This window comes from Haliotis rubra, unplaced genomic scaffold (assembly GCF_003918875.1).
Source record: "Haliotis rubra isolate DU_JTF1 unplaced genomic scaffold, ASM391887v1 Scf372, whole genome shotgun sequence".
Classification (NCBI taxonomy): Eukaryota; Metazoa; Mollusca; class Gastropoda; order Lepetellida; family Haliotidae; genus Haliotis; species Haliotis rubra.
Genome location: NW_025767049.1, coordinates 701,027 through 713,624, shown reverse-complemented (window position 1 = coordinate 713,624; position 12,598 = coordinate 701,027). Strand labels below are relative to the sequence as shown.

General features: G+C 42.5%; 1 protein-coding gene across 1 annotated transcript in view; it reads right to left on the bottom strand.

Moving 5' to 3' along the window:
* Positions 1-525: 525 nt before the first annotated feature.
* The window catches only part of LOC124286018 (embryonic protein UVS.2-like), a 33,153-nt gene continuing 21,080 nt past the window's right edge, over positions 526-12,598 (bottom strand). The window contains exons 4-6 of the mRNA XM_046722335.1: positions 12,184-12,350; positions 3,484-3,625; positions 526-921 (exon numbers count right to left, since the gene is read on the bottom strand). Of these exons, the coding sequence (XP_046578291.1) occupies positions 641-921; positions 3,484-3,625; positions 12,184-12,350 (590 nt within the window). The 3' untranslated portion in view covers positions 526-640. The remainder of the gene's footprint in view (positions 922-3,483; positions 3,626-12,183; positions 12,351-12,598) is intronic.

The window sequence follows — 12,598 nt, the reverse complement described above, 5'->3', positions numbered from 1 at the left end:
GTCCTCCAGTGTTAATTTCATTCTTTGCAAGCGGACATGTTTTTAACATTGTAACATTGGTTACAACATATTTCATGGCTACTGCACAGCGGATCCCATATGGTGTGTGAAGCCCATTTCTGGGGTCCGCCGCCGTGATATTGCTGGAATGTCACTAAAAGAGGGGTAAAACATACTCACTTACTGCAATGAGGAATCTGAACACGATTTAACCACACTTGGTGGGTGACACCCTCAATAACGACTATAGTCCCTTTGGCTCAAAAGCGGACCGATGAATTGCAATCTAACTCGAAAACTAATAAACAGAAAATACTCAATGAAATGCTGATCATAATCAAAACATCATACCCACTCTGTGAGGTTTTTGCAGAATTTTTGTCCTAAAAATAATAAAGTTGTTTAACAATCTATCATTAAAATATTGACACTGTTCACTATTTGTTACGAGGGAGGAGTGCAGAGTTGGTATGATGTTTTGTTTATGATCAGTGTTTTATTAAGTATGTTATGTTTATTAGTTTTCGAGTTAGACTGCAATTCATCGGTCCGCTTTTGAGCCAAACGGACTGTATGTCATCAGCACCCACGTAGACACACGCACGCCCGCACGCATTCACACCTTACAATTTTTGTTCGCTTACATAAAATCTTTTATTTGGTAGATTTTAGACGCGATTGGTGTGCTAGTGATGTTGTCTGGTCGGAGGGTAAAACACTGTTTATGCGAGACGTAGAAATGAGAACATCGCAGGTCCGAAAGGCACGCTTTCAAACACTCGAACGAACCCAAGGCTCCTGGAGACGTAGACGAGAGTTTGAGTCCTGCTGAGGAGACCATCGTTAACTTCCGGGGCTCACAAGGCGTCGCGTTGAGAACCGAACTGAGCGATGGAGAGGGATTGACTCTTGGTGGCACAGCTGTAAATAAACATTATCTGAAACATTCACTTCACAAAACCCTCGTCCCACATACAGAAAGCGAACATAGTGATGCAGCTACGTATACTTTAGTACACGGTTCCGCTTATTGAAGTCTAAACTGATATCTACTCCCAGAGATATATATAATTATCTTATATATCGATATGTATCTTGAAAGAGAAACACCTACAGGGAATCACAAATAATGCTTATTTTTAGCCTCGAGCTGAGGGAACTTTGACGAAGCGCATTTATGTGCTAAAGGCACGCACGCACACACTCACAATCTAGACTTGTTCAGTCCCTAGTTTGGTGATCTACCTTCTGGTGTTGGCGATCTATAGCTTGTTTTTAAATTGTATTGTCCAAATAGTGCTATCAGTTTTAACTCTCAGTACTAGTTTTAGTTGTAATTGTGATATTCTAGTTGTTTTACTGTCCTTCGTCGACAGGTTTTATTATTTCTATATATATTCTATTTAATGTCAAGTGTTCTCGTCACGATATGGCTGAAATATTGCCGATGTGACGTTAAATAATAACTCACTCACTCACTCACTAGACTTGTTCAACAATTCTAGAGTATTTTTCTGGGAGACAGACCTATAAAAGACAGCTGCATGAAACTGGTGGTACCTGGGGATTATGTGCTTTCACAGAAATTATATAAGCCGCTTGATATGTATTACAGCTTTGTTTACATGCACTGATTTTTCCCTATGGTTATTACACCCAAGGGGGTAAATCTACCCTCAGGGTGGCAAAGGGCAAATGTGAAGTGCGGTTACATGATCATTGATAGCTGGGAAATATGATGATAAAGTAATAACTACCATTCATGAATCACAGTTCATACTGAGACATGCATGTGTACAGATGTTATTTTCGATACCGACAGCGACAGCGATACAGATTCCTGCAAATCTCCCCCGGAAGTCATGTGCTGGAAGGTGTAGACATACGTGTGCCTCTCTTGCCGTATTGAGCGAAGTCATGTGCTGGAAGGTGTAGATACACGTGTGCCTCTCTTGCCGTATTGAGCGAAGTCATGTGCTGGAAGGTGTAGATACACGTGTGCCTGTCTTGCCGTATTGAGCGAAGTCATGTGCTGGAAGGTGTAGATACACGTGTGCCTGTCTTGCCGTATTGAGTGAAGTCATGTACTGGAAGGTGTAGATACATGTGTGCCTGTCTTGCCGTATTGAGCGAAGTCATGTACTGGAAGGTGTAGATACACGTGTGCCTGTCTTGCCGTATTGAGCGAAGTCATGTGCTGGAAGGTGTAGATACACGTGTGCCTGTCTTGCCGTATTGAGTGAAGTCATGTACTGGAAGGTGTAGATACATGTGTGCCTGCGTTGCATTGTTGTATGCAAACATGTGCTGGAAGGTGTAGACATACGTGTGCCTGTCTTGCCGTATTGAGTGAAGTCATGTACTGGAAGGTGTAGATACATGTGTGCCTGCGTTGCATTGTTGTATGCAAACATGTGCTGGAAGGTGTAGATACACGCGTGTCTGCGTTGCAATGTTGTATGCAAGCATATGCTGGAAGGTGAAGATACACGTGTGTCTGCGTTGCATTGTTGTATGCAAGCATGTGCTGGAAGGTGTAGATACACGTGTGTCTGCGTTGCATTGTTGTATGCAAGCATGTGCTGGAAGGTGTAGATACACACGTGTCTGCTATGCAATGTTGTATGCAAGCATGTGCTGGAAGGTGTAGATACACGTGTGTCTGCGTTGCATTGTTGTATGCAAGCATGTGCAGGAAGGGGTAGATACACGCGTGTCTGCGTTGCATTGTTGTATGCAAGCATGTGCAGGAAGGGGTAGATACACGTGTGTCTGCGTTGCAATGTTGTATGCAAACATGTGCTGGAAGGTGTAGATACACGCGTGGCTGCGTTGCAATGTTGTATGCAAACATGTGCTGGAAGGTGTAGATACACGTGTCTTCGTTGCATTGTTGTATGCAAGCATGTGCTGACAGGTGTAGATACACGTGTGCCTGCGTTGCATTGTTGTATGCAAACATGTGCTGGAAGGTGTAGATACACGTGTCTTCGTTGCATTGTTGTATGCAAGCATGTGCTGACAGGTGTAGATACACGTGTGCCTGCGTTGCATTGTTGTATGCAAGCATGTGCAGGAAGGGGTAGATACACGTGTGTCTGCGTTGCAATGTTGTATGCAAACATGTGCTGGAAGGTGTAGATACACGCGTGTCTGCGTTGCATTGTTGTATGCAAACATGTGCTGGAAGGTGTAGATACACGTGTCTTCGTTGCATTGTTGTATGCAAGCATGTGCTGGAAGGTGTAGATACACGTGTGTCTGCGTTGCAATGTTGTATGCAAACATGTGCTGGAAGGTGTAGATACACGTGTCATCGTTGCATTGTTGTATGCAAGCATGTGCTGACAGGTGTAGATACACGTGTGCCTGCGTTGCATTGTTGTATGCAAACATGTGCTGGAAGGTGTAGATACACGTGTGTCTGCGTTGCATTGTTGTATGCAAGCATGTGCTGATAGGTGTAGCTGGATATGTGCCTACCTTGCCAAGTTACATGGAAGCCGTTGCTGTTGACACTACCGGTGACCGTGAAGTCTAACATGAAGGACGATGAGGGTCCATAGTGCTGGAACTCTACTTGAGATGACAGGGGGTTGAACGTATGTCCACCGGCATCTATCACCTGAAGCAGTCCCAGATTCTGTGTTATGATACCATCGACACCAGTCGATATTGGGCCCCGAGTTTATTTAATAGATGGCAAGAAGAGTGAAGACAACGGTCTGTTGATGACAATGTAGAGGTTGAGCAGCGCTGCGAGTACATGTACGCCTACGTGTATCCTTCAAAGTTAGCGACAGCGGGAACTTGTAGGGTGACAGGTCAGCAAATAGTGATGACGTAATACACAGATATATAGGGGAATCCCCCTAAACACACGTAGGCGTACATTTACACGTAGCGCTGCTCAACCTGTCTAATGTTGCTATATGGTCGTCAGTGTTGAGGGATGATTTGTTGACGATGAACACTGAAGACCTTAATACTGAAGTATTTTGTTTTCGAAGCGACGAAAGTTGACTGTACGTTCTATCCAGCTATTACTGTGTATGGCCTTTTCACTGCAATAGCCTCGGCTCTCAAAACATAGTGGATCACCTTTAACCTTATGGATGATGATGAATTCAGCAAATGTAGAAAAGCTCCAGATGCTTGCATGAGGGAAAGATCTGCGAGTGGTCTGGGTGCAGACTGTCGGAAATCAACAGAAGTGATATCCAGAGACGAGGAAAATACATTGTGGGAGAAGGGAGCATTAGACGAAGACAATCCACAACTACTGGACACGGTGCTTTATCTAACTTGTGTGTATGTTTACATTTTAATCGTTAAAATGCTGTATTGTTAATCTCTTTTGAAATAAATGAGTCGCCATATAAACTGTAGGTTTGTTTACTGTACAAATGATTAAATATTTTTTCGTCTTTTTAGAATAGAATAATTACGCCATATCTGACATGGTACAAGCGAATATTCTTCAAGAGACTAAAATGAGATCTTTGTGTTGTACTCGTACTAAACTTCACGTTTCAAAAGGTGGCAAAGAACACCGCAGTCTGAGACTACACCAGAACTCACAGAGCTCACAAGTTGCCCAGAACGGATGCAGACACTTGTAGAACACAGAGGAATTTCTAAAACCAATCCCAGCAGAGTCAAAGAGTGTAAAGTGCAGAAGAAAAAAAGTCTGCGCCTATAAAAATACCGAAAACCCTGAAAAATGCTTGCTGAAAATACCGAGAACCCTGAATGATGCTACCTGAAAATACCGAGAACCCTGAATGATGCTACCTGAAAATACCGAGAACCCTGAATGATGCTATCTGAAAATACCGAGAACCCTGAATGATGCTATCTGAAAATATCGAGAACCCTGAATGATGCTGCCTGAAAATACCGAGAACCCTGAATGATGCTGCCTGAAAATACCGAGAACCCTGAATGATGCTGCCTGAAAATACCGAAAACCCTGAATGATGCTATCTGAAAATACCGAGAACCCTGAATGATGCTGCCTGAAAATACCGAGAACCCTGAATGATGCTGCCTGAAAATACCGAGAACCCTGAATGATGCTGCCTGAAAATACCGAGACCCCTGAAAGATGCTACCTGAAAATATCGAGAACCCTGAAAGATGCTACCTGAAAATACCGAGAACCCTGAATGATGCTGCCTGAAAATATCGAGAACCCTGAATGATGCTGCCTGAAAATACCGAGAACCCTGAATGATGCTACCTGAAAATACCGAGAACACTGAATGATGCTACCTGAAAATATCGAGAACCCTGAATGATGCTGCCTGAAAATACCGAGAACCCTGAATGATGCTGCCTGAAAATACCGAGAACCCTGAAAGATGCTACCTGAAAATATCGAGAACCCTGAATGATGCTACCTGAAAATATCGAGAACCCTGAAAGATGCTGCCTGAAAATACCGAGAACCCTGAAAGATGCTACCTGAAAATATCGAGAACCCCGAATGATGGTACCTGAAAATATCGAGAACCCTGAATGATGCTACCTGAAAATATCGAGAACCCTGAATGATGCTACCTGAAAATATCGAGAACCCTGAAAGATGCTACCTGAAAATACCGAGAACCCTGAATGATGCTACCTGAAAATATCGAGAACCCTGAAAGATGCTACCTGAAAATACCGAAAACCCTGAAAGATGCTACCTGAAAATATCGAGAACCCTGAATGATGCTGCCTGAAAATACCGAGAACCCTGAATGATGCTACCTGAAAATACCGAGAACCCTGAATGATGCTACCTGAAAATATCGAGAACCCTGAAAGATGCTACCTGAAAATACCGAAAACCCTGAAAGATGCTACCTGAAAATATCGAGAACCCTGAATGATGCTGCCTGAAAATACCGAAAACCCTGAATGATGCTACCTGAAAATATCGAGAACCCTGAATGATGCTGCCTGAAAATACCGAGAACCCTGAATGATGCTACCTGAAAATATCGAGAACCCTGAAAGATGCTACCTGAAAATACCGAGAACCCTGAATGATGCTGCCTGAAAATATCGAGAACCCTGAATGATGCTACCTGAAAATACCGAGAACCCTGAATGATGCTGCCTGAAAATACCGAGAACCCTGAATGATGCTACCTGAAAATATCGAGAACCCTGAAAGATGCTGCCTGAAAATACCGAGAACCCTGAATGATGCTACCTGAAAATATCGAGAACCCTGAATGATGCTACCTGAAAATATCGAGAACCCTGAATGATGCTACCTGAAAATATCGAGAACCCTGAATGATGCTACCTGAAAATATCGAGAACCCTGAATTATGCTACCTGAAAATATCGAGAACCCTGAAAGATGCTACCTGAAAATACCGAGAACCCTGAATGATGCTACCTGAAAATATCGAGAACCCTGAAAGATGCTACCTGAAAATACCGAAAACCCTGAAAGATGCTACCTGAAAATATCGAGAACCCTGAATGATGCTACCTGAAAATATCGAGAACCCTGAATGATGCTACCTGAAAATATCGAGAACCCTGAATGATGCTACCTGAAAATATCGAGAACCCTGAATGATGCTACCTGAAAATATCGAGAACCCTGAAAGAAGTACAATTTACTTTGGTAAGTTTCTAATTTATGTTTTTTTATTAAATATGTTTGTTGCCCATAACCACAATATTGTGGAATAAGTGTAGCGTATTTGCGAACGATCACAAACTGCATTAATCTGAATTAATATGCTATTTGGAAAACTTGTAAAATTAGGTACTCTCATAGGAGAGTGCTGGCTGTCATACAGTCACCTGGATGTTACATTCGGTATTGACCTTGAATCGTGTAAGACACGCAAAATGACATTTTGTACATTCACATTCACCAATAAATTCAACATTAAACATTCCAGAGTCATACTTGTACAGACATTTTTTATATACAAATCATTGGGGTTTTTTTTAAATTAGCAATTTTCATCATAAACTCAACATGGATTCCAGTCATTTTGTCGTTTTCATATGAGTCAAAGGACCATACGGGTAAAAAAGCCTGTTTTTCCATGTGGTCACCCCAAGAAGTTTTATGTACGCGTGGAAAACCTATCATTGCAAAAATGCAGGGGTGCTTAAGTAAGTTCTTTGAGTATATTTCAGTCCCCCCTCATCTGTGCCATGGCCGGCATTTAAGAAAAACAATCATTCCTCCAGTCAATTACTGCGACCCAGCTTTAGGAAGCTAACATCAGTGAGTAGCAGCTCTGTGAGCAAACTGGTATGTAGAGGAAGATACATGGCATACATGTATGGTCAAACCATTATCCACATTTTGTCTTGTATAAATTAGGATGCTACCGGCGGATAATATCTGAAGGTAAGAAAATAATTAAGAGCTGAATTTACATTCTGAAAAGTATGAAATATTCAAATTACTGATTTTGATTTTATGGTTGTCTAATGAAGTTAAGATACTGAAAAACTTGCACCTCTTTCAGTACGTGTATTTTGCTTCTTCATTTATACCGAAATATATATTAAAACTCAAATGCTTTAATTCTAGGACACAGGAATGTACAAAAGGACAAGTGACGAACAAAAGTCAAAGTTAAAAAAAGCGAAGAAAACTCAAAGAAAGCCATCGCATCGTCTGTGTCTGTCCCCTCTCCTGAATAAGAACTAAGCACAACACAATGTCTTAATTGCTGAAATGTCATCAATATTTGCTTTTTCTTTTAGTGGTATACAAAGTCTATTAAGCATATAATAGTATATGGAATGGTCGTTCTAGCCCAGTTCCCTTCATCAAGCTATTTCATCCCAATTCCATCCCACAGCCCTACGAAAACAGACCAAATCTGATGGAACATCGAATGATGTTCCTCAGTTTGACCGGTGGAAGTGCACTCAAATTAGAGATAAACAGGTACATTGGTATAAACCAAACCATGCTAGAATCCAAGCTATTGCAAGAAGTCTATGCCGAGATCTGATCTGGTAACATGTCTCTTCAGCAGGCAAAGAAGAAGTACCATATATCACAAGACAGATATATGGAAATGTGAGACAGCCCCAAAACAAAACCAGGTTTATACAGAGGTCTTCGACACGTTGTTAGAGAAGGGTCCGTATTTATTCCTTTCGAACAGAGAGAAACGAATCCTCGTGCTATCAGGACACACCTTCTACGAGCAGCACCGGATCCCATGCGAGTTGCTAGAACTCTGTTTGCTGTGCCTTCAAATAGTTGTTGTGGTCTATCTCTACCCACCCATTCGACCTGAAATGGGCAAACTCTGCTGGGCAAACTCTCGCCGACGGTTTGGAAACCAAGGACCGGCAGCACCGACTACCTCGCCACTCTACCACCAGTGCATATCCTATTCGAGCAAGACAACTTGACTTGCAAGTACAGTGCCATAGACCACTGCGTTCGCAGAAAGAAATGCATTCTCTGGAGACACCGAGATAGACTATATTACCCCGGAGCGACTCCGACTAAAAGTGCCAAAGCAATTTTTTTTTATCGTCAGCTATTTTGATGACATAGATAACCTCTTTGAGGAAAACTACCTCTTTTGGAGCCAACAATATGAACATATCCATGACAATTCCTCTCGCACAAATCCCCTCTGTGGCCTGTCCTTAAGATAATATAAGAAAGGTTCACCATCCTTCATATCCACCCGGTTAATGGTATACGTTAATGGTATACCAACTACCTCCCTCGAGTTCTCCGGGTTGGAATAAATGCCTCACACTGACCCGGTCTGACAGTTTCTGCTCTTTTCTGCAGACGATTTAGAAGTCACGGATTTCATTATAATGGCATCGGTGGGTGTCTTGTTGATCATCCGAGTGACTTCATTGTTGATCGCCAACATCACTTAAACGAGTAAACGAGTCACCCATTCAGTTGATCATTCCTTTTCGTCACCATTTCCTCTCCATACTGATATGCAAATACGTGTTCGGCTAACGTCCAGTTAAATCTCTCAACGATGGCTTGGTTGTGATGCGCTCCTACTGTACTGCGCCTGACCTCAACTTTATGTTTTGCTAGCAGCTGTGAAATTTAGTCCATGAACTCGCGTCTGGGGTCGATTTGTAATTCAGTAGGCCACGTCAAAGGGCTCCGATTTTAGATACACTCCAGCGCTTTGGCAACTTGAGTCAAATCTTTCGTGGCTAGCATCTCGGCTTCTTTGACTGGCAACATCCACGACGATCAGGGCATATTTATACGGTCTGCATCTGACCCTATCATGTGGGAGCAGCAAGAGGTCGACTTGATGTACTCGATTGGGCATTGAGACATCAAACGTTTTCCTTTGGATGTATCGTGGAGCCAGCAGGTAGATTTGCCATTGAGCTTGTTTCTTCAACCAAGCCTTAGTGACCTCTTCGGAGACCTTCTTGGCGTCGGCAAGCTTACAGATAGTGCCTGTGCCTTTCCAATATCCACGTGGGCGGAAGTAAATTTTATCCATTATTATGTTTTATTATATTTCCCTTCAATACAACTCTGCCAATACGCATAAGTTGTTACACTATCATTAGCAGTCCATCTTTTTGTATCCATTGGTGACAACAATGTTTTGTTCATTCTCAAACCATATATCCTATGCTTGTCACTTCTCATTTGTTCATTTGGTGTTTGAACGTTCGTCTATCGAATAAGGACTCCTTGAACTGTTCGTGTTTCATTTGTTTTTTCAAGACACAATTTTTCACACCGTTAGCCTTTCGTATCTCACCACTGTTGGCTTTTTTATGGAATACATTTTAGGTCTCAATCCTACGTACTCGGCGGTTGGGGTCTCAGAACATTCGTCTTTCATTTTCACGAGTACGTTTTAATTCGCCATGCTGTGTAGGGCGTGGTCTTTTGGGTAATCGCTCATATTGTACATCTATATTTATTCGCCATGTCCTCTATACGTCCTACATACAAATTTCCATCAACAACAAATCGGTGTTGGTATACAACACCTTGCATCGCTTCTTGCATCGCCACCAAATCATGATCGAATATTTTCCCTTGTTTGAAGGCCGGACTCGCTGTTAATTTTTCTTGTTCATGAGATTTTCCTAAATTTTCCATCGTTTTACCAAACACGGAGTTGTTCATGAGTTTGCTTAATTTTTTTTCGAAATCACTGGTAGCTTGTTTCTGTAAATCCATGTTCATCCTGATGTAAGGCTACATCCAAGGGGTTTTGATCAAACTCCAGAACCTGATGTACATTTTGGAGGTTCATGCCTAGCGATACGTACAGTTGCAGGTTACGTTAGTGGACGACGTGTTATGTCTTATTCATCAAGTTGGGTACGAGTTTTTCTACCAGAGCCAACGTATTTTCTCCCAACAAGTTTTGTTGATAGTCTGGCAGCAAGTATTCACCATCAATTATTCGGGGGCTAGCGGATAATTGTTGTGGGCATTGTGGAGTCCACTTCAAATATTTATCCTTTCACACAGTCTTCAGGGAAAGCCATCATAACGTTCCACACATTAAAATTTTCGTTTTTTTCCGTTTTTAATCCATTTGAAAAAACTGCCTCACAGCCCAGCCGTACTGATTGTTAGAGTTGACAGTGAGAATGTGTTTTGACGACTGGCTGACCTTCCACATATTTATTGTTGGTCTTTGCATACTGGTTGGCGGCCATCAAAATTCCACCTTGCAGGTCTTTCTTGATAAACAGGTTCATATCGTAATCTGTCAATAGTTCCAGTTTGACTCTTGTTTTCTTCAAGAGTGCATCCAACGACAGGCCGGGGCTGGTGTACTACCATGTGGGGTCAAGTTCATATTGTCTCAAAGACATCTTTCTAAAAATTTCAGGGACGTCGGCAAGCAGGAGCACGTCTGTTTTTGAAGACAGATCAGGTAATTGCCCAGATTTTTGCAGCCCAGTTTCTCCCACACGTTCTGAGCGTGGCCATAAACGTTCTGCGATATATTGAACTAGGCCAAATTGCTGTATGACTCCACTGGTGGAGATTGTCGGTGTATTGATTTGGTTATTGATTGGTTATTGATTGGTTATGGCGAAGGTATCGGGTCATTAGCCTTCACCAAACTGTCGAGGTATGACAGGAGAAATTGAACGCTAGCTATGAATCTCTGACCGCCCAACGAGAACGAGATGTATTTTTACATTTTTGGGGGATGCACGTCAAGTTGCCATAGATCTTCGAGATGGACTGCATAATGAAGTGAGAATCGTACCCCGTGAAGATTATGAAACACCACGGGGATGGGGATGGTTTTGAGATCAATTCTAAGCTTGAGCTTACACCAGTTGTGGGCAGCACATATGTACTGACCCGTGTTGTGACACTGATCTTTCACGGAATTGTTTTTGAGGCGTCCCCGCATACGTGACAATATTTAGCTTGTTTATGGGCGAGCTCATCCTTGGGTGTCATATTCATGGGAATGGGGTCTTTCAAATCTTCCCTGATTTCTTCCTCCTCGCTTCGTAAGTACGTGAGATATCTTTTCGTTGCGTTTTGGCCTCTGTATACCAAAGGCTCTTTTATTTGTTCCTCGCATCGGATGGCCATGTACCCGAACCCACAACCTTCTTGTACTTGCATTTTATACATGAAACTTTCTTTGATGGTGGTGGGAGTGTCGTGTTCCTCCTGTTTTATCAAGGCTTTGAAGTTGACATAGATGACGTAAGACACCGGCATTTGATGTTTGTGGTTGTAATATTTTAGAATGTTTTCATCCTCATCGGGCATGTCGATCCTTATCGCAGTCTGTCCCACACCTCAACAGTCTTCTCTGTGCGCTTCCAACAGGTAGCCACCATTCCCAATATTACTCATATTTTTGAGACGGGGGTTTAATCCCAGTAAAACCTGGGAAGGGGTTTCACTGTACTTCAGTAAAACCTCTTCCCAGACTTTACTTTTGGAGTAAACCCTCATTCCTAGTACTTGTGCCTGTAGAAAAAATAATGAGCTTTAACGGCAGTTATCAAAATTAGGTTTCGAAGTATTTTAATGACGTTTGCTAGTCAAATAAAGCCATGGTGTTGTAGTGGCCTCCACGTGTTTATGCCTGTTTACAAATGACCGCCACATGAGTGAACTTCACGTATATACATATATTATACAGGGAAGTCCGACTCTACCCATCCTTCCCCGTTGATCATTATTCTTTCATTTACCTTTAGACTTTGTTTGGGTGGTAAACTGAGTTTTTCCACGGTTAGGAGGATCATGTTGTCGCTGCTGGGTTTGATGGTGTAGAAGCAACTCGCCTGTTTGTGATATCTATCGGGGTAGTTTGGTGAGAGGAAGCTACCGGTATCGCCCGTCCAGTCCCCGCCACAATCTGTGAAGAAAAACCCGATAGCTTGTAGCACGTAGGCTGACATTAGTAGCGACAGTTAACGCTCACTTACACCAGTAAGCGACAGTAATACTTAACACCGACCTACACTAGTAGCCCTACAACTGCAGCGACAGTAACACTTAACACCGACCTACAACTGCAGCGACAGTAACACTTAACACCGACCTACAACTGCAGCGACAGTAACACTTAACACTGACCTACACTAGTAGCCCTACACCTGCCGT